Source organism: Drosophila tropicalis, unplaced genomic scaffold (genome assembly GCF_018151085.1).
Source record: "Drosophila tropicalis isolate 14030-0801.00 unplaced genomic scaffold, ASM1815108v1 contig_878, whole genome shotgun sequence".
NCBI lineage: Eukaryota > Metazoa > Arthropoda > Insecta > Diptera > Drosophilidae > Drosophila > Drosophila tropicalis.
Genome location: NW_027173374.1, coordinates 10,029,828 through 10,053,105, shown reverse-complemented (window position 1 = coordinate 10,053,105; position 23,278 = coordinate 10,029,828). Strand labels below are relative to the sequence as shown.

The following is a 23,278-nucleotide window of genomic DNA, read 5'->3' as shown; positions in this document are numbered from 1 at the left end:
GCTAGACGACGTCCATAAGTACAGATGCCGGAAGCAGCTTAGAAGCAGCAACCCACCAGAAGCAGCAGCAACAGTCGCTGCTACAACAATTATGTTTAATAATAAAATGGCGTCAAGTTGGTGTGCTTGTTGTATTTTAATTGCGCTGCTTTTTGCAATTGTTGTTGCTGTTACTGTTGTTGCTACTTTTGTTGCCTCTAAATGTTTTTGAAAAGTTTTGTCGAGTGTCGAGGATTTTGTGGTTGACAGAGTGTGGGAGCGAGGGAAAATGAGGGCAGGATAAACTCTTAAATCATAATTAGTTAAATTTAGCATTATTTAATTGGAGTTTTGCTTTCTGTTTTCTGTCACATGCTCTCATTCCTCCTCTTATTTTTCTTCTTCTCCACAGATTGTTGCATCCGAAAATTGTGCGTGCCTGCACAGTGGTTCTAACCGATTGGACACAAATACCCACAAAGGCTCTAAAGGCAGCCGTTACTATATTGCATCGCATTGCCTATGGATGCTCTTGCCCAGGGATGCTCTATCAGGTGAGTCTTGTGGCCCCACGCCCTATAACTCGTTAGCCTTTTAATGATTTCACTCTTGGCTGACCATTTGCAATGTTTTTAATTCTCTTTGCCACCGACCTGGCACATAAATCAAAGTCAAATGCAAAAACAAATGCTGCGGCTTAGTCTGTCCGCCATGCTTTCGTTTCTTTTTTTTTATTTGTCCGTTCTCTTTTTTTTGTGGGTTTTCTCTTTGACTGTCGTTGCTGCTGCTTTCATTTCATTTTTATGGTAATTTGTACAAATTAAGCGAAACCTTTTTTCTATTTGCACAAAGCCACAAACGATATATATATATATATACTCTAGAAAGCAGCATTCTCCTCTCTACAGGATTGCTCCCTCACTCCCTCTTTCATTTTCCCCCTCTCTGTGTGTGTTGTCAGCTGGAATTTGAACTTTCTAAGCCTTTTTACGCGCTGCGTTGAATCAGTTTTTGGGTCTTTGCTTATTCATCTAATGCCCTGCCAAAGGTCTACTTGGCTCAACTTGAAAATCAAAGCATTATGAATATTTTATCATAAAGATTGAATATGTAAATGATGTTGAAACAAATTTTATAGTAAAACTCTTAGATGCTTTAACATTCTGCTATTAAAGAGGGTATAGACTAGTCGACTTTTTTGACTAAAGTCCTTTTTGGTACTCTCTCTCTCTCTCTTTCTTTTTCTGGTTAAATTTTCTTTTCGACTGCTACTGCTTATGCTGTTTTTCACGGTTGGCAATTAAACTTTTCTTTTTGGCCCAAGTTCATAAATCACATTCAGCAGCAGGAACAGCAGCAAAAGCGGCAGGCAGGCAACATCCATGGATTTCGTTTTGTAATTTCACTTTAAAAAAAAAGACTTGTTTGTTTGCCTCCTCTTTTATAGCTTTAAGAAATCAGATTTTGTGTGGCATTATTAGAATAACCCCAAAATAATGGGCACCAGACAGCCCTTGCTTATCATATCATCTGAGCTTGATCTAAGCCAGCTCAATGTCTGACAATGACGAGAACGGCCACTGCAGCAGTTGCATGTGATGCTGGCTGGGATGGGGCTAGCCATCAAAAAAAGTTGAATCTGCTGCCTACTCTGGTGATGCTCCACTCATTCAGTCTGTCTGGTTGGGTGGCCACAAGCAAAACAAAAGTAGCATCATATGCAAAGTCAAAACCACTAATGGGTCTGCGCAATCATAGGATAAATTAAATTCCAAATACGAACGACGACGACGACGACGACCGTAGACGACAACTATGCATACATTCAAAAAGATTTCCGGAGAGAGGGAACTGAAGAAAGATGTGGTTGGGGGATTGGGGGAAGCATTTATAAAGTTTTTGCCACTGCAAATGATATCTTGCTTAGGGCCAGGCAGGAGGTCTAACCGCAAGCGGTAACCACAAGAGCAGGATGGGAGCAGGACGACCATCAGTGGACACCCAAGCCACTCGACTTTGTGCTCGAAGGCTGTTGGCTGCTGTTGTGGCTGTCTTTTCAGAAACTTTTCATTTGAATTTCTCTCTGCCTTTGCCTCTGACTATTACTATATCTCACTCTTGTCACTCTCCCCCTTTCTATCTCTCTCTCTGTCTATCCATTTACAGGCAAAGCTGTTTCGCATCTTTCAACAAGTCTTCAGCGTGGAACGTGACGCCCATCAGGAAGAGCTACGTCGTCTGGCCATCTATGTTGTGCGCAAATTTGTCGAGGTGGCACCGACTAATCCCAAAATCTATGCAGAGTTATTATTTTACAAAAGCATCAGGGAGGCAAATGAGCTGGAGACAGGCTATTGTGATGCCTATGAAGCGTAAGTATGAGAGGGATAGATAGACAGAAGAGACGCCCCATCAGGACAATGGTTGCATGATTGACTGAATGTTGGCTTCATCATTCGTTCTGTCTGTGCCTGTCGTTTAGTTGCCGCATGATAAATGATGACCAGCAGCCAAAAAGATTGTGTGACCCATTGTGTGAAAGGGTTAAATAGACAAAAGTTCGGATAGACACATTATTTTAACAATTGGAATTGATTTCACTATCAATCAATAAGATTAAATTTGCATTTACAAAGGGGGGAAAGAGAGAAAGAGTATAAAATAATCGGTATATCCTGTATAATTTGGCAGCGGCACAAAGGGCACCTGGACCGAGGCACAGGAAACAGAGCTGCGTTTTCTCTTCGAAGAGAATCAACGAAATCCTGAAACAGATAAGGGTAAATATAACCAATTTCACTTCGCAGTCGTCGCCTTTTTCTGCGAATGCTGCGAACGTGAATTAAAACTCGATTTACAGTAAATGAATGAAAGCAATCCGAACGTTGGCCACTGCAATTCAATTGTGTCTGCTCTTTCAGATGTGATTGATTGGATTCTGGACAATTTGGTCGACAAGACACGCACGCGACGAGGTATCCTGAAGAAGCTTAAAGATTTGGGACTGCAGTTTAAGGCGCCCACGAAACGGTCAACAAAAGCCACAATGGCTGGCAAAAATCTTTGGCAACCGGAAGAGGATGAAGAGCTAACCAGCTTATATGATCAGCATCGCATGGAGGAGGGTAAGTGTAGACGATTTCAAATAATCGTAACAGAGAGGATTCCTTATTATGCTTTCCCCGCCACAGATTGCCTCCAACGACTGATCCATGAGTTTGAAGATCGTCGCACTAAACAGGAGATTATCAAGCGAATGCTTCAGCTCCATTTGATAGCAGACAAATCGGAGATTATGCCTGCAAAGGGGCGAGGCAAGGCTAAATCAAAAAAACAAAAGCAGCAGGCAAATAACGAGAGCGAAAGCGACGATGACAACGAGGATATGGAGGAGCCAATGTTTTCAAATGCTGGAAGCAGAAAACCCGTCAAAGCCAAGCCAAAGTCACGTAAGGTGATACGTACACCGCTGGATGCGGGCACAGTAAGAGCTCTAATCGGTCAAGTAGATGAGGAGAAGTATCAGACGGCAATTGAATGGCTGAAAGAATGTCTGGACGATGTTAGCGAGGACACAGATGAGCCTGCCGAGGATGATGATGGAGTGCCATTGCTGCCCCTGCTTGAGGCTCAAAAGGAGGCCATGGATGATGGCAATTTTCAGAAGGTCCTTCTTGCTCTTGGCATGCAGCCGCCCATTGTGGGCATGGAGAACTATTGGCGTATCCCTACCTATTTAAATGCAGCTGATCTGAAGTTGAGAGCACAAATTCTGGCTGGCGAGGAGATAGAAATAACGGAAACGGAGACACACGATGATGCCGAAGAGGAAGAGGATGATAACGACGAAGAGGAGGAGGAAGAAGAAGAGGACTATCTGGATAAGCGAAGCAGACAACGGCGAGAGGCAGAGGCTGACAATATTGCAGCTCAACAGCAACGTAAATTGGATAGTCTGATGTTTAGCAAAAGCGACGATGAAATAGAGCAACGAGCTCCACCCAAAGGCGTCGGCAAGCCTAAACGACAGCGCAAGAACAAAGCCAAGAAATCAATTCCACCGGAGGATGAGCAGGAAGTCGATGAAATTGCCCGCAAATTGGCACGCAAAAGACGACAGCCCGATGTGTCCAGTGAGGATGAGGATGAGAATGATACAGACAATGAGAAGAACCTGCCAACAAAACCCAACACGGATGATTTATTTGAACAATTGAAAGCCAAACGCGCCACTAAAATAAAGCTGACCGATATGGTTCTAAATGAGTCAACAAAGGCAACCATTCGAAATCAGAAGAAGGAGGAGAAAGCTGCGGAGGAACTAGAGCAGGATGATGCATTTAACTTCAACTCGGAGGACTACCGTGCACGACTTCTGGAACTCGAGGAGGAAGAAGAGCAACAGGAACATAACAAAGAGAACAACACCATCAAGTCCTCAGCCAAGTCCTTGCAGCGCACACGTCGCGTTAATGTAATTGACTCGGATAGCGACAACGATGATGGTGATGATGATGCTGCTGGTGGCGCCCAGCCCAGCCCAGTTGACAAGGCAAACAAACGCCCACGCAGTGACAACGACCAGACGGATGACAAAGAGGACAGCGACGAGGATGCAAACTTTTTGGCTCGCAAAAAGCCAGCCAAGGTGAATGCCGTCAATGGTGAGCCGCCTAAACGGCGTCGTGTGGCCATCATCGATGATGATGATGATGATTTTTAACGGCTCTCTTGTAACATTTGATTTTATAGTAATTACTAATTAAATAAATGGAAATTTTGTCTCAATATTTAAGTCGGATCATGCTTACACGAAAGATATATCTAAAACTGCACTTAAATTAAGGTAACCGAGGCAACAAAAACCACTTAGTCGAATGGCAATGGTAACAAGCTCCGTACTTCTTTTCGACAGTAGCATTTCCACATTCATTTCATATGCGTGTGAGTATTGACTTGCTGGAAACAAATTATGCTGGCCTCATTGTCATGCAGAAGTACCACACAATGACAACAATGGCAAAGGTATGCCGGCTAATTTTGGGGCTTTCTGGTGCCTTTTGTTCCAGCTCGTGTTCTCGTTGTGGCTCTCATATTTCGGATGTAAGACGGTTGCACTACATTCCTACTTCGCTCAAGGGCATGAGCTTTGCAACTCTTGCTAACTGAGGGTAATGAATTGCATTTGTGTTACCTATGACTCTGTTTCATCTTTTATTGGTTTTGAATTTATGATCAAACAAAGCAATTTTTCTGTCACTTTAGTTGCTTCAAAATTGGCAAACAATGCTGTGCAATTTCCACTTGAGGGGTAAATTAAGTTAATGATCTAAAAGACAACAAAAAATCCAAAAAAAGAAGGTCTGCAGAAGTTCCGTTTCCGCCGGCAATCAGACACGGCGTATACGTAATGTCAATGGTGAATATTAAGGAAGTGAAGAAGCATAGATTTTAGGTACAGCATTGCTTGAGTATAAATCAGAGTTTAAATACAAAGTGTAAATAAGGTACTTTATTAATCTTTCAGTGAAATTAAAAAAGCAAGCATAATGTTCCCGAAAATTGTATACTCTTTAATTATCTCGTTGGTTTATATATACGGAGAATAAAAACTAAATAAGGTGGTTTCTTTGAAGAAATATTGTAGGTTTTTCTTAAAGTGTTGTGAATATTGGCTTTTCTTTGAATTCTGTGGCAATCTCTCTGTGTGAGAGTATAAAAAAGGGCATGCGAGCGAATAAGCTACCTTCTCGTCTCCATTTCAACCTACTGAACGAGCGACTGAGTCGCTGTCACCTTATTAATTTCAAGATGGCGCACGCACTCAATTTAAACGGACTGAGTGCGACAAGATGAGCAGCAGCTCATAATTTATTTCATTAATTTAATCAACCTTCTTGGCACATGTCAACTGCACGAGCCCTCAAAAGTATGCCACACCTTTTTGTGTGTGTGTGTGTGTGTGTGCTGAAGCGGTTGCAAAACAAGAAGCATCAGCAGCAACAGCAACACAAGCACAACGGCAACATCAAGTTAATGTTTAAAATCACTTAATACATCGTAAATTATGGTAAACTCTGGCAGGGGGCCTGCTGTCTCTTTGTGTGATTATCAAGGCTTCAACATTTTAACATTTTTTCTTCATTTTCCTGTTTTTTTTTCTTATTTTTTTTGGTGGCAAGTTCATTAAACACAACAGCAAGACAAATATGCAAAAGTATGTGTGGGTGTGGATGTGGATGTGGGAGTGCGTATGTGTGAGCCTTCGTGCGCACAATAAACTGTAACTGCTTTCATTAGAGGCAACAAACAGCAAATGTCAGTGAAAGAAAGAGTTATTACCGAGGCTTTTCACACGCTCCTCAACTCGCTACGTCATTAGAACAAAGGCCGTGCGGATAGCGAAGGGATTAACCTAATCTCGGGACTATAAAAGCGACTTTATTGTGACACATACGCTCGCACACACGCACACAATGACTAAGAGCTGAGCACGAGAACAAAGAGTAGAGAGTAGGAAAAAAAAAACAGAAATTGCGACTTTTCATCATAACGAGTATGTGAATGGGAATGGGAATAAGCACGAATGTTGACAGAGACGTGGCATATGCAGATGATGGTGTTGTTTGATGAGTTTGTCTCTCTAATTCTTTCACTCTCTCTCTCTCTCTTTCTTTCTTTCTCTCACTTTCTTCATCTCTTTTTTTCTATCCATATCTGTGAGCCTCTGGCACATGTTTTTCTAACAATCACACAATGTTTATACAACAAAACTTTTTATATGCCGTTCATCTTAGCTTAGATTGAAGCAGATTTCTGGGTAAAGACAAAAAGCGCCTTTGACTTGTCTCGGGCCAGAAGGCAGAGGCGGAAGCGAAAGGCGAACAACTTGGTTGACAGAAGAAAAACACTTGGGCGAGAAAACTTTACTCACTGCCAGTTGACAATTTTTTGAGTGCGACTGATGACAAAGGCAGCTTGGTGCTCGGTGGTTCTCTCGCTACTCAACAACTTGGTTGTCCCTGTCTTGGCATTTGGGAAATCATAACAAAAGCTGGCAAGCAAAAAACCGAAAGAAAAAAAAAAACAATGAAACTTATCTTTGAAATGTTGAGGCTTAAATACACTTTCAGGCGCACTTAACAAAGTGCTCTTTGTGGATTGAGCTGCTTTTGATTCATCGTCTGGTAATCAAATTCATAAGCTACTGAAAACGAAAAATTGTCGTAAAATCGAACTAAGGAAATCACTTCCTGTTAATATTCATAAATAGGTATATACATATGTACATAGGTAGATAATTCTTTATAGCATATGTTTACAAACCTGTGAGGACACAAAAACCGACAATTTCCTGAGGACTTTGTGTAAACTCATATGGACTTTAGCCACTCTTGTGTTTCCCTGCAGCTTAGAAACTGTAACTTTTGTGATGCTATAACGCCTGATGAGGGTTAAACTGACTTAGGCTCTGGGTTTGGGTCCACCATAAGCCGACTAATTGTTATTGTAGTTTATGCTGTGTCTTGGACCCGTTTAGTGCTCCCTTCATATGGGGGAAGATCCCAGCTGACATCAGCATAGTGTGGAGCCGTATGGGACTTATCCTTTCAGTTGCCAATTGTGCATCTAAAGCCAGGATAGCTCACTCGCTCTTCGTCTCACACTGTTTGGCTTAGCATTTTGTTTGGTCCTTTGTCCGGATGAGAGCTAATAATTAGCCTAATGGCTGCCAACTTTGCAGCCTTATATTCTTGCCCCAACTTGTTTGCGTTCATGTGTTGTTTGCGTGCCATTTCATTTTTTTTTGTTTCTCTGTTTTGTGGGTGTTACGAAAGCGGGGCAGAGAAAGCACACAAACATAAATTGCCATATGATTTAGAATTGTCTAAAATTCCGGCCGGCAGACTGGTGCTGCTTTTGATTTTGCGCCAAATATTTTACATTTAACGCATCATAAATAAGTAAGACGCGCCACTGCCTCTTTCTCTGTGGTTTTTGCCAATTAAAAACATGAATTATAAGCCCGAACAAATCGCTAAGATGCCGTTCAGAGTTAAGCAAGTCAAAGCATAAATTTTCGCTTGCCAAAAAGTTTCTTTTGTGTGGATTTATTATAGGCGAAATGCGGTTAGATGTTGAATGTGCCAATTTCATTGCTTTCAACTATATGTGTGATGTCGGGGAGAGGCGACAGAAACAGACGCGAGGTGAGGACGGCAATTTGGGATGATTTGCGTCATGCTGTGCAGGAAAACTTTTTTGTCTTTGTGTGTATGTGTGTGGCATTTGCAGGATAAAAAAGTTTTACAGAATTCCGTTTGAATATCTCGCCATGAGTATTATTTGTAAATTTCTCTTTAATAAATAGACCAAATATTTGGTATGTCATAAAAAATTGTAACAAATTTATAAATTGATACTTCAAATATTTGATAGCCGCATACGAATGGGAATGAGTTTCCGGTGATTGTTCTTAATTTCACACCACTTTAATTGCCCCCACAACAAGGCTAATGGCAAAATGTTTCATTGCATTTACAGATGCATGGCCTGGAGGGCGTTAGCCTTACTGGGCGGAGGAGGAGTGCCAGGTGAATGCTAAAAGAGGAGAATCTGTTGGCAAATTAACATTGCATTGTGCAATGCATTTCATGTGCAATAAATACATACATGAGTCACATATACATACATACGGATGCAGGCATGTTACAAATTGCCACACCATAATGCCAGAGCCGCAATGGAAGGCGGACATTGGCATACCTCTTGTTAGCCTCCTGCTATCCCTGCTTAACCAACATTTGCCAGTTATGCACGGCAAAAATTTGCACAAGCTTTTTACCCAGGCAAACAAGCCAAACAAAAGCAAAAAAATTAAAAAATAGTAAAGGGGAGCAAAAGGCAAAAAAAAAAAAAAAAATTATGCAAAATTCAAGCCTCAGTGATTTTTATTTATGAACGCTATTGGACAAACGGAGACTGAGAGGCTGAGAGTCATCATCGCATTAACAGATTCCCGACTATAAACCAAAATTATGGCATCAACGATGGCTTTTTATTTGCCATTTTACCGTTGATGTTGCCATTGGATCCTTGTTGATTAAATTGATGGCAATTGCAGTTGCAGCACTGAAAATCTCTTCGTCCACTATTTGCACAGACAAAATGGCGACGCAGGTGTCAGCACTGAGTATCAAAAAGAGGGACATAGAAAGAGAAAGAGAGACAGGACAGAGTCAGAGTTGGCATTTAAATGTTGAAAACAATTTCAGCATTTTTCTTAGTACATAAATCAGTTTGGTTTTCTCTCTGCTGGCTGCTGCGTTTTGCTCTGATAAATTATGTAGCACCTGCTTGGCATGCAAATCGCAGGTAGCTAAAAACATTAAGCACTAAACAAATGTGATATTTGGCAAACGCACAAAAGTATGCAGCGTTTATTTTTTATTCACCTTTGTGGGAGAAAAAAAATATGTTTGCCATTTTGTTTGCCATTTTTAATGTGTTCTATGTATGCATGTGTGTGTGTATGTGTCTTTGAGTGTGTTTGTTTGTACTTTTCGTTTATTTGGTGCGTGTGAGTCTCAGCTTTGGGATTCTACGTGTCCGCCGTTTTCGGCGTTTTTATTGTAAATATATATATGTATGTAGAGATATGTGTGCGTGTGTGTGTATGTGTATGTGTTTGCGTGAGTCTACGTTTTATATCCCCAAGCTACGTGTGGCCCATAGCTTGGTTTACTTTTATAATCTGCCGCAGACTTTCGTTGGGCTCGGTCGCTTTGTGGTAAATTTGCAAAGTGCGTGAGCTGACTAACTAGCAACAAGAGTGATTTTATGCCAACAACAAATACAACAATGAAATGCGAATTTTTAGATAGATTCCCTGACACCCATTTAGATTTGTTTCCATGTCAATTGTTAAAGTTATATGATATAATCAATTGATTTCTTTGTAATACTTTTTTATTCTCTTTTATATTTGTTAATATAAATTTTAGAAATAATCATCTAGTATTTTGAATATTATTATCTAGTATTATGATAATAAACGAAAGATATTCTTTACTCTTGAATCAATAGTTCTACTTTGCTCTTACATATTCTGGATTAAGATATGAATGTTTGGCTGATTTCTGATTGATATTATTGCACTAAAACTTATTGTTTTGAAAGCAGAATCATTTATTTTTAAATTATTCTATTTCTTTCTAAATCCCATTCATATATACGATAAAAAATCAAATTTCTCTTTTATATTCGCCTTTTTATTTGCCTCGTATTTAAGTTCGGGCATCACGTGAACTCTTACTTTGCTTTTTAACTGGTTTTCATTTCTGAATTCCACAAAAGTGGCAGTTGGAGCCACTATCATGGCCTGTTCAAAAATCAATTAAAAATGTGCGAAATGTAAGAGCGAAAACCAAAAAAATTGGGGGAAAAAATTGGCATGTCCAACACAAACCGTATCTAACTGCCTGGTTATTTCCATTGACCATTATAATCCTCTTAGGGATAGCAGCCATGGGGGAGGCTTATTTTTAAAGGGAAGCAATGCATACAGCATGACTACATATACACACATATAAAATGGGGATTACATAACGACGCCGCCTTACTCTTTCTGTCTCTATCTCTCTCTCTTTCTCTATTTGGGTGTGAAATTCCTCACTAAATCAATAACCAAATGAAATTTGTATTTGAAAGAGACAAAAGGGAATAAATATGTGAGATTATTAATATCCAAATAATATTTGTCCGTTTGGTAGGGTGCCTGGCAACAAGGACTAAAAAGGTTAAGCTAATCAACTGATCAACGTTTAACAAGGGTTGCCTCAGCTTTTTGGCCAAATGCCTGAATGCGGCTCAAATCGACTGAAAGGGGTAGTTCCCCAGCATTTTGGTGGAGGTAAGGAAAGGAGTTGCTTGATAACAAGATTAAAAACCTTTCAGCGTCGGAAATTGAATTCAAATTCGACACACAAAAGTATGCACAGAATGAGAAAGGTTTTTTTTTCGTTGTCGTCGTTTGGTTGTGTTTGCTTCTCGGTTTCTTTTTTTTCTTCTACTTTTTCTTGGCAGCCAAATGACAAATCGAGGCAGGCAGACTGACTGCAACAACAACAGAGACAACAACCACATATCGGCTAAAGGGAATGAGTAAATGCCACTTGGAAGTCAAGCAGCAAGCACTAACAGTCAACCAAAGACATGTGGACGTGCCCAACCAGTTCACCAGCCACCGCCCAGCCATCCAGCCACCCAGAACCGCTGAAAGGCTTACAGCAAGTTTGCTTATAACTCATACGCCCAGTGATCCCTGGCAGAGTCTGCCTACACACACACTAACTTGCATTGTGTTGTTGCCTGTTGGGCGTAGTCGAATTTCAAGTTTTTAAGTATTATTACATTCCTTTACCCTCTTCAAACGAATTTGTCTGCGAGTTTTTTTTCCCTTCTATTTTTTGCCTCTCCTTTACTTATTATTATTGACTTCTTTTCTTTGGCATTGGCGTCGATGTCGTTTTCAAGTGCACATGTCTGAGAAGGTCGGGTTCTGGTTCTGGGTCTGGGTCTTGGTCTTGGTCTGACACTGGCATGCCAAAAGAGGGGAAAAAAATTAGCCTAAGGCTCATATGATGATGAAGCCATTGAGCCAACATCTTGCACTGCATTACGTTTTATGAAGAAATTCATTTTAGCACATTCCCTCTACAAGTATTTTGTCGATTTTTAGTGGCAAGAAACATATTGTGAATGCCCCCGGACCACTTTCTGGCCAGACAAACACAGAGAGAAATGCTCATACATAGACATACATATTTGTGCATTAGATTATTGCATGCCTAAGTATATCCTCTCACGAGTCAAAACTTTGTTTGTCTGTATGCATTTTGGCTCAACTTTTTCTACTTTTTGTACAACTGTTTGCCATTTGCTAGACTCTTTCTACTATCTCTGTCAAGATGATGATGACGGAAATATCAAATAAATATTATGTATTTGCAAATCCTGTTGCACATTCTTCCTCGACAAAGTATTTGCCACCCATATAACCCTCTGACATGTATTTGTGACCGATAAACAATGTTGCCTGACGAAAGTCAAATCTTCAGCATGCGTAAACAAGTTGCATAATGATTTCATTCTATGTTTAGTTAAGCTTTAATCCGTCCATTCATAAATGAATACTAACGAGCATTAGTCTGGTGCTCTTTGGGAAGGGAATCGGATCATAAAGCACAGCTGCTTTTAACTGCATATTGGGCTTATTTTAGGATTAGTGCTTTATGTTGCATATGCTACAAAATGATGCATTAAAATAAATCGTTAAGCCGACTTTGTTATGCACTCTAGCATTATCATTTATTTAATTAAATTCGCTCGATTTAATCATACCTGTTTATTTAGTCAATTTAATTTCTGGTTTATTTGATGCTTTCAGCCATATTTTATTTATATAATCAACTAGCCAATGAGTCAATAATTTTCAACAGTAAAATTAAAATTGTCTCTTATCTTGTTATTAAAATTTGTGTTTTTTTTTCTGCTTTTGTTGTTTTTTGTCAACATTCATTATATAAATTGCAGTGTCGTAAAAGAACTTTGCCACTCAGGCAATCATTTCCAGCAAAAACAGGGAGAAGGATCGTTTTTTGTTTGCAAAATTGCCACATAAAGTACCACACAACCACGCCCATACTGACGCCCACTGACACACACACACACACAAAAAGGCAACTAAAAGATAAATACGCATTAAAAAAATTTTTACAATTTTTGTCATACAAATGCATAAATATTTCAGTTCAACAAAAGCCAACAGAAAAAGTACTCCTAAAGGGAAAGCAAGAGAAGGACCAAAGGCTGCTTGACTAAGGAGCAAGACACTTTCAGTGTGAGGCCCAGGACATTCTAAAATTTCAACAACTTTTTGGCCATATACACATTTGTCTGTCTGTGTGTGTGACTTAATAAATGTACTTGTAAGTGTGTGTTAGTATGTATGTATGTAGTTGTTGTTTTCTTGTTGATGAAAAAGCATTTTGTGGGCACACAGCCATAATAACGAACATAATGTGTGAGTGTGTGTGTATGCAAGGACGGATTATTGCAAAAGCGAGCGTGGCCAGGGGTTAAGGAAGTTAAGTCCACAGAATTTTTTTAGCTTGTGAAATATTTTCCTTAGTGTTTTGAGCTAATTATTTTATAACAAACTATATAGATTGAGAATAGATAGTAAAACAAATAAAAAAGAGAGGGAGAGCCTGCTTTTAGAGAGACAGAATGTCTATTATTGCTGCTTAGTCCTTATAACCCGAGCCCACCTAGAGACTACCTAAACCGCTCCTGGATAAGATCGTATAATATTTCAAATATAAGTGCCCCGTGGAATTTTTCTCTATGCTGATGCGTATGTTCCTGTATGTGTGTGTATACTTTTGTTGTTATTGTTGTTGATGTGATAAACGCGTCTAGAATTATAATTAAAGCAAATCTATGAATGTCTGCTCATGTCTAAACACATATAGCCATATAATTTCTGTAAGTGTGTGTGTGTGTGTGTGTGAGAGAGTGTGCGAGAGTTTTTCGCATTTTACGTGCTTTCATTAAAAATGAAAACATTTCACCGTCAACTTTCTGTACTTTTCTTTCTTGCTTTCTTATATTATTTTTCTTCTTGCCAATTCTAAGTAGACTGTAAATGTTTTCTTCATGTGTGTGTGTGTATACCCATACATATGTACATATATGCATGTCTCTGCTTATTTTGAGTGTCTGAGCATTTGTGTGTGTGTGAGACTTTGCGACATGTTTTCTGTTTCATTTCTTGGCCGTGTGAGGCAACACGGAAAGGAAAAAAAGAAGAGACGAAGTTGCCGTTGCCGTTGTAATCTTGGTAATAACCACAAAAATTATTATTGTTGTTGTTGGTCCTGTTCATTGTTGTTACTGTTGGTGTGGCTGTTGTTGTTGTTGTTGTTGTAAGTGCCAATATTGTCATTAGAGTGGCTTGTTACGCAAAAAGGCAACCATAAGCCGAGAAAGAGACGAAGAAACGGGCCGGCAACATCTTGCGGTATTTTTTGCGTCTTTTTGTTTTCTCCCTGTGTGTGTGTGTATGCCCCCTCAACTTCTTAAACCACCCTACCCTTCAACCATTTGGGTGCATCATTATTTTCGTCTTCTCTTTTGTTCATTAAACGAACATGAAACGTTAATTTAATAAAGTCAAACTCAGGGGCCATCGTTTGGGCTTGCGAGTCTTGCGGCTTTTTCTAATTGAAGGGGGAAATGGTATTTTAACTTGCAGGCTTGCAGGAATAAAGGACTTTGAAGTCCTTTTTCTTAGCAACGGTAATATCCATAATTTTATCATTTGCATGCCGGCAATCTCTGTTTCCATTGGTGATAGTTTAACAATCGTGGAAAGTTTCTAGCCACATGACCCACAAAATGAGGGAAACGGAAGTTGGTGCTCCCTATTCGGCGGTTTTATTAGCATAAATATTTGTCAAATACAATGTGAAACAAGCTGGCGGCGAACAACAATAACATTCATGCGAAAAGTTTTAAGCGCTTTCATTGAAAATGACTTAACAAAGGTTTATTTATGTTTTATTTGTATGTACATGTAAGTCTGTGTGTGTTTGCTTTCTGTGTATGTGTATGTGTATGGGTGGAATTCATCCCTTCGATTTAGTCCTGTAATTTGTTCCATTAAAGCAAACTCATGCTTTTGCTTTTACTCCATCCAAACCGTTGCTTTTCGGTTTGTAGAAGGTTGCTCAGGTTGCCCTTGTTTTTGGCTTTGCCTTTGTCGAGGTTAAATTGAAGAAATGTGTTCTAATTAGCCAACACACGCACGAATGTCTTATGCCACTCTCACTCACTTTCCCCTCTGTGGCCTTGTGTCCCTTGACTTGACTGACGGGTTTCAAACTTTAACGCTAACAAACAAAAAACTTCTTGTTAAACTCACATTAGCCCGTCTAAAAGGGAGCTAAGCTTATGTATTTTAGTGTGCTCAAAGCATGTTCAAGTTATCTGAATATATTGCCAAGGTTCTACACTTGAAAATGCTTCAATTTAAAATATGAAAACTTCTTAAAATGGCCATAATTACGCACTACGAAAGTTTAAGCCACTTGTTGGTCTAACTCACACTAAACCACACAGGTATACAGGAAGCAAGTTATTTTCGGGGGTAGCATACAAATTGGTTCACAAAATAATCTAAAACTTTTGAAAAATTTCGACCACACTTCAGTTTAAAGTTTATTAATATGCCAAAAAGTTAAGCCTTAAAACACGAATTTTTGATGGGAAAACTTTAGTAATGGCTCACAAAAAAGAATAGAACAAATGAATAAATCATTATATGATATAGAAATATTTTTGTACAACTTTAGAACCATTTAGATTAATGACTAATGCTAAGATTCAAAAAGCATTTAACTCTCTTTAGAAGTGATTTGCCTGTAAATAACTTGAATAACAACTAAAAATAGAGCTATCTGTTTACTAAATCTCTTCTCTCACAGAGGGAAAAAGAGATCTCTTAATGTATGCCTTTGATTAATTGAAATTTACTAACTACAAGCAATAATGTCTTATATTTATAGCAGTTAATAAAGTAAGACCTATTACATCTAAGCATTATTGGTTTGAACTAAATTTAGCTTTGTTAATACCAACGAAACGAATCAGGGAAAAAATCAACCCCTAGATTATGGTCCATCCCCAACGCTATGCTCAACTCACTCAAAATGTTATTTAAAGGAACGCAGGGAGGGGAAAAGAAAGTGGCAACAAAAAGTATACTGGAAATTTCTGTAGTTAAATTTACGCTGGACTATTTGGCTTTACTATTGATGTCCGCGCATTAAAAAACAATTTTTATGCAGAGCAGAGCGAGAAGCAGTACACAGTCCAAGCGCTGCCCCTTCCCCCTACTTGCCCCCTGCCAAACTTACCTACTACCCCTAACAATCGACCCCTCCTCATTCCTATTCAGATAGCTAGCTAGCTGGATAGCAAGCAAAGCGGGCAACAATGAAGCCTTAAGTGGACTTTTATTGACTTTTAGTCAAAACGAATTTCGAGAATTTATCGAACACAGCTCGCCGGGCGTTCATTACGCAAAAATGATGGGGACCTGGAGATGGAGGAGGTGTTGGGGCGTGGACATGGACTGTCGACTGGTTTTCGCTTAGCTCATCAATTTCGCATTCGATAAGCATCGTCGTTGTCATTTTTTTTCTCGTTTTCTTTCCTCCCTCCTCGACCGTTTGCTCTGTCCGTTCAACTGTTGATATTGCATATTATCATTTTGTTGCTTTCAATTTCATTTTCTTTTTTTTTTTTTAATGCAAAAACAAAAAGAGAAAAGTTAACTTAGCCATTTAAACATGGAAATTTACAGAAAGCTAAGTGAAATAATTTCAAATTCATGACACTTCCTTGCCAACAATCTGTCTGAACTATTTCCACAATTAGAGACTCCATTTTTGACTGGCAGTCAGACAGAACATGTCATTGAACCGAATTCCCCGCTCCCAGCATATCAACCAATCAAAATGGCGTCAGACAATCACAAAATGGCGCATTCAATGTGTAATGTAAACGAAGAAACCGCATTTGCGAGATGGGGGGCTAAAATGTTGACAAAAACATTGTCTACACTCTTAATGGAGCATTCCGAATTGTTGCTGTCGCTTGGCAGCCAAAAATCAAAACATCATCCTAAGCTTTCTGATCCCAAAATGTTAACAATAAAAATTGAATAACCACAATACTTTAAACGCCTTAACGAGGCTTAGATTTCATGTTTAAGTTACTGAAAACCTTTAATATTTCAATATCTCGTTACTCGCAATGTGAGATTTAAATATGTAATATATCTACGACTGATCTAAAGAGCCCGAATAGTGTTTAATTAGGTTCACCATAAGAAATTTTCATTTTGCCATTACTTTCTCAGATAAATCAGCTATGAGATTTTCAAATATGTGGCTCTAGTTTTTCACAGACAAATAGACTCTGGCTAAGGAGTCAACTAAATACTACTAACTGCCAGTCCTTAAAGCAGTGTTAAGGCGATTTGTAACCACAAGCTATGGCATTCTTTTTATTAAAGACGTATTTATGTGCAATCTCGATATCAGAATACAGATAAACCAACAAAAATTCCCTCACAATGTAAGAGCAAAGAAATTCTTTAACGTTCTAGTTATGTTTACTTAAATATTTGAGTGCATGTGCATATTGATTCAACTTCCGACATTGCGTGTGTGTGAGTGAGGAGGGAAAAAATGAAAGGAAAGATTTTTGAAAAGAATTTTTGATGCACAGCAAACTGGCGTCGATTCATCGTTAAAGTTCAAGGTTGGACTAAAAGTTGGTAAAATGCAAAAAATGTAAAAAGAAAACAGAAATGTCAAGGATATGATGATGAAAAGGGGTGAATATATCAAATGATGGTGCAATTTAACAATATTAAAATGCATGAATGAATGAACTGGCGCCACAAATGACCATAAAGCTTCAAGCAAACAAATGGGGTCGAGATTTCTATGGATTTGTTTGGAGTGTGAGTTTTGTGTGTGTGTGTGTGTGTGTGACGGGGGTCGATTTGCCCGTCTGCGCCCGCTAATAATCAGAATGGACACTGAAGCAGTTATAAATGCTGGCGTCGCAAAACTTTGCCAATGGACATAATGCGTTCTCGTTTGTTACCCATCTTGGGATACGCTGCAGTTGTGGCGGCAATTGCCAAAAAGAAAACACCAAAATAAAGTATCAAGAAAAGAAAAAAGTTGTGCCAAGTCCATTAAATACATAAACCTGCCACGAAATGTTCATAGAAAGCGTATAAAGAACTTTGTAGTCCACAAGTAAAAGAGCAAAAGGACTCCTCCTCTTTGCAAGTCAATGGAAAATGCTGAAACTATTTATGCTCGCCATATGTGACACATACTCGCACACAACAACAGAAAAAAAAAAGAAAAAGGAACACGAACTTGGGCGTAATAACTTGATTTGCGAACAATGCGGGCAAACGGGGCAAAGGAATAGCCGTTTGATGGCAAAAAGGTCGAAGTCTGAGGGTTGACATTGGGATTGGGTTGACGCAGATGCAGCAGGAACGCCCCGCATCTGGCAACAATAAGAATAAGTAGAAGCACAGTAATGGCAACGGAAACGGAAACTGGACAGCAGAAAAACGAAAAAAAAGAAAATGGAAGAAATACGCGGGTTCAACTGTCCAGTCAGCCATCCCTCGTAGCTTATTTATGACTTCCTTTTGCAGTTGTAAAAAGATTCAGCTATTATGCACAGTATTTACTGTCAAATCAGCTAAAATCGAAGCTAATAAAACATAACAACTGCATCAGAAAAACAACGCCCTCAATTGAACTCTAATCGGAAGGCAAACTCATCTCAAATGTTTTTATTTATCTGGGGGCGTTTTTTTTAATGGAAGCACATAAAAAAAGAACAAAAAATTAATAAACAAATTCAAATAAAATGCAAACATTTGAAAAGTGGCAGTCGACTGGCCATATCGTCCAGGCGCATAAATTAACAAAAATGTTGAAATTGATAGCGATAAAATTGGCTCTGTCACGCAGAGCCATTAGAAGGCCATTAAGCGAGAGATAGAGAGGAATTGGGACAGGGATGGAAGGAAACCTGCGGAAAATCAAATAAACAACTCAGCTGGCTCAATCTTTCCCCCTCGTCTTGTCAATTGTTTATCACTTTGACTGCTTAGTATAGGCGACCACATGTGGCGAACATTTTGCATTCGATATTTGAGGAATAATTAAATATTCTTGATCCCTGGCTATTATTTATTTTAGCACCCACTGAAATATTTATGAGCATTCTGTCTTTTTTTATGCCAGACTATTGGGTTATGAGTTGGCTAGATGGGGGGTTCAACTTTTACTTTCTCTTCTTATTTCAACATAAATTTCCATGGCAAAGTAAAGCAATTAAAATTTGCATAAAATTCAAATATATTTGCCAAGGATGCCTAAAAACTAAACATCAGCCAACATATACATATACATACAGAAAAAAAGAGGAGCAAGCACTCGAAAACTCACACAAATAACATATGTGAAACATGACAGGCCAAATGACAAAAAGAACGAGACAGAGTGTGTGTGTGTGCGAGAAGGAGAGAGACGGTAATATTCTTGTATCTGCTATGAAATGAAAAATTACGCATACGCCGTGTATGGCACTTGGAGCATAAACTTTCAAGTGCACTCGTTCACAAAAATGGCAAAGTTTTTTAACATGGCAAATAATTACACAAAAATCCCTCAACAGTCAACGAATACCAAAAAAAAAAAAACTCAAGTTGAATTTCTTATAAGGATACGATATACCACCAATATGGGCATATGCAAATTTAATAAAGTCTTGCATTTAGGCACATATGAACTGTTTTTGCTTCTTCTCTGCTGGTCGTGAATTGAATACGTAGGCGGTTTTTCTTGTATCTGGGGGACTGATGTTTGTATTTGTTTAGGTTCAACTCCTACCGCACCTTCTCCTAGTGTAGCTTTTCTCGTGAAAGCGATTTGCACTTGTATCCCTTTTTCACATCATTTGGGACTTAATCTGCTGTGATTTATTCATAGACTCTGTTTTTGCGCCATTAGTTTTGCGTTTATTTGCATAGATGCCAAAGGGATTGGCTGCTAGTCAATTGGTGGCTGGTTACATTAGGACGTCTTCTTCTGTCTGCCAGATTGCAATTAATATTCATAATTATAAAGCTTAGAGGAAGAGAAAGCGAGTAAATGGTATGTCTAAGTATTTTACAGCTCCTTAAATGCTGTCATCATTTACATATACATGTGTGTGTGTGTGTGAGAGAGACCTACTTACATATAGTTATATGAGATATCATCTATTTCACTAGGCGCGCCTGTGGTTGGCGAACTTAAATGCAATGCATTTTATATTCATAATGGCAATTTTTTATATGTGAGTGTGTGTGTATGCGATCTTGGGCAACATAATGCACAACAATAAATTTATTCAACACTTGCCAAGGCGGCGTCAAACAAAAAAGAAAAGGACATTCAAGGACTCTTCTTGCACTAAACTGTCTTTCTAACTGGGTGTGTGTGTGTGCGAGAGTGGGTTGTTATGTGGGTGTGGGTGTGTAAATTGCTGTGTCTGTATGCTGGTCTTGATGATTTATATTGTGGCCTTAAATTACATACGCCCTGAACTAGCTGATATTGCATTCGTTGATGGCAATGTCTCTCTGTGGCTCTCATGTAAATAACCATGAGCGAGTTTGCCAGTTGATATATTTAAAAGCCAAGCCCACATGGCCTAAATGCTTATTTATGGAACTGAAACACATTTCAACCATCATCCTAACTATGTATTTGTCTGGCTCCGTGCGTGTGTGTGTGTGGGGGGTTTGTGTGAATATCTGCCGGGGCTATGCCAACCAATTGAACTAATGTCAATAAATACAAGCTCTATACTCGCAGCGCACACATAATGCCCTCTATTGATAATTCAACTAATTAGCATGCAAGTTAATTATTTTGAATTTGAATGTTGAGCACGCATCGACCATTTTGTTATTGTTATGTCAGCCCATTTACCCATTTTGTCCTTGTCTCTCTTTCCGTTTCTGTCTGTGGCTGTGTCTGTTTCTCTATCCTAGTCCATGTCTATATCTGTGTCTGAGTTCGTGTCCGTGTCGAGTGGCTGCTGAGTAAATATCAAAAGTGTTGATCAATATAAATGGCTGTTTAAATTGCATTGCCATGTTAACTTACTTTAACAATATGCTAAAGAAATTTCTTCTTTATTAAACTCAACTTAGAATGAAACAAATAATTCTTGCATTTATTTGGACCCAAATAAAATTTACTCAGACATTCCTGCTGCTCTTTGCCATTGATAAATAAAACAATAAACATTTCTGCTTTTAGGTATTTTGGTTATGTGCAATATTAAAAGTCAACAGCAAGCCAAATTCTTCTTTGCCCAATATGTGACAACAACAGAAATTCCAATCAAATGAGTTATGTAGGTACATATAAAGCGAATATGTTTAAAATATTTCAATTCAAATACGAATAATATGCGATATGCGGTCTAGTCGAAAACGTGTTTAATCGCCAATTTGGTAATCAGCATAGCAAAATATGTGTGGACACATAAAGGACAACGAAAACAAAAAGTCCTGTGTTCCTGTGGTGAACGAATTAACAATGTGAAATGTAAAAATTATACAAAAATGATCGAACAAACAGTTATTAACAAGACAAATGTGTTCACTTGATTTTAAAATTGAGAATCTATACAAAATTTAGACAACATCGACATAAAAATATATCGGCACAGCTGTGTTTCCTATCCAAAATCTTTTAAAAATAAGTCTGCGCTGTCCCATCTCTACAAGTTTATTGAGTTTAGTTTGTCAACTTATTGGTAAAGCTTGGCTATGTGCCAAACCGAATGTCACTTAAGTTGTCAACACTCTTCTCTGTGTACACACACACACAATCACATACTGGGATATACCCTCATCTATGTCCACATCCACACCCAAAAAGATTGCCATTCATGTACGATGTACGCACGCACGCCTCTTACACATCCATCCACACCTTAAATACCCAAATCAAAAAATAAATGCTAAACACTGGACGGTCCACTCTGGCCTCCTTGCCACCCCAGTCTGCTGCATGAAACCAAAAGAGACCACACAGCAATTGTGGGGTATATGGGGGAACGGGAGTCTATCGAAAAATGCTGATGATATGATATTTAGAATATTTTCCTTCTTTTTTCGGTTTTTTTTGGGTAGGCCTCCGGGTTGAAAAATTCCTGCCGAGCATAGCAAATATTTATTTAATGCTTTTGAGTGGACAGCCGATAACCAGAAGACATGACAGGGTTTGTCTAACTTGCAAAGGGGCCACATATAGTATAAAGCTTTAGTTGTTGTTGTCACTGGGATGGTCGAGGGCTTGGTTGATTTAAGGTGGTTGAGCTTGGCAACTTTGTAGTTAATTTCTGGCCATCAACTGCAAGGCAAATGTTGCTTTTGTTTGCCATTTTCACCATTGTTGTCTGCTGTCTGCTCTTTGAGCCTGCCAAGTGCTAGAGAAATGCCCCTAAACAACAATAAGAGGGCGTTGTGTGTGTGTCTAGTTTTAAGTGCCTTTAACACATACATACATACACATTTATACATATAAATCACATTGTTGAGCAGTTTTAGATCGCACACGGTGCAGGTAATGTCTGCGCATAAAAGTATGCAATAAAAGTGGATTTTGCAGACCGCAGAAAATGAAAATGACTTAATCCATGGTAAATGGGGAATATACACTAAATGCTTTAAGGTGCAAATTTCAATGGCATTGCGGTTTCATTAGCACTAACAAGCCGGTCGTCTTGTCAACAGGCCCAACCACATCGCCACTAGAAACAATATTTATGTGCAGGTTAACAGCAGAACCAGCAGCCCAGCCTTGTGTGAGTGTGTGTCTGTGTGTGAGATGTTTGGGTCTGTTTGGTTGCCAACCTGATTACAAAACTCATAAAGTCGCCATGAAATTCAAACAATGCGTTACGTGCATCGAATGCCAAGATCAACACAACCTTCTGGTCCACACACACACACCCACGCACTTTTAGAGGACACAAAGAAAGGAAACTCTCACGCACACGCATGGGGACGAACCCATGCATAAACAACATTTCTGTTTGACCCAAACCCAAAGTTGAATGTTGGAAAAAAAAAGACGTGTGAAGGCATCTTTCGTTCGGTCTTTATTACATTTTGATTATTGCAATCTCGTTTTGTCTGACAGAAGGACCAACCGACCAACTTCAAAGGCGTTTTGTGATGCCGATAAAACTGATTTACAGTCTGAATGTGAGTGAGTATGAAACTGAAAACAACATTAGAGAAATCACAAAGAACCGCACGAGTTACCCATTAAGTTTCCAACTTTAAAAGCATTTCAACTGCTCAACGCAAATATAAATAAACAGATACATATATGTATATAAACATTAATGCGCTTGGACCGCAAAAAAAACGATTTGTCAAAAGTGGTTTTTACTTCTGGATTATGAATACTTTGCTTAAATTTAGCTGACAGCAGAAAATTATTACACAATGATTAATATTTATTTGCCCAGGCCACTGAACAGACAACCGCATTCCCATGTCCCAGAAAACGAGTCCAGCTCCAAGTCCAAGTTTGTATCCGATTTCTTGGCCACAACAAGT

At 38.9% G+C, this 23,278-nt stretch overlaps 2 protein-coding genes across 2 annotated transcripts in view; one reads left to right on the top strand and one right to left on the bottom strand.

Annotated features, from left to right (window-relative positions):
- Positions 1–4,769, top strand: part of timeout (circadian regulator timeout) — a 65,415-nt gene extending 60,646 nt beyond the window's left edge. The window contains exons 14-18 of the mRNA XM_068301545.1: positions 392–533; positions 2,146–2,351; positions 2,671–2,759; positions 2,901–3,104; positions 3,171–4,769. Of these exons, the coding sequence (XP_068157646.1) occupies positions 392–533; positions 2,146–2,351; positions 2,671–2,759; positions 2,901–3,104; positions 3,171–4,702 (2,173 nt within the window). The 3' untranslated portion in view covers positions 4,703–4,769. The remainder of the gene's footprint in view (positions 1–391; positions 534–2,145; positions 2,352–2,670; positions 2,760–2,900; positions 3,105–3,170) is intronic.
- 2mit overlaps positions 1–23,278 on the bottom strand; it is a 66,859-nt gene that overhangs the window by 28,755 nt on the left and 14,826 nt on the right. The window lies entirely within an intron of this gene.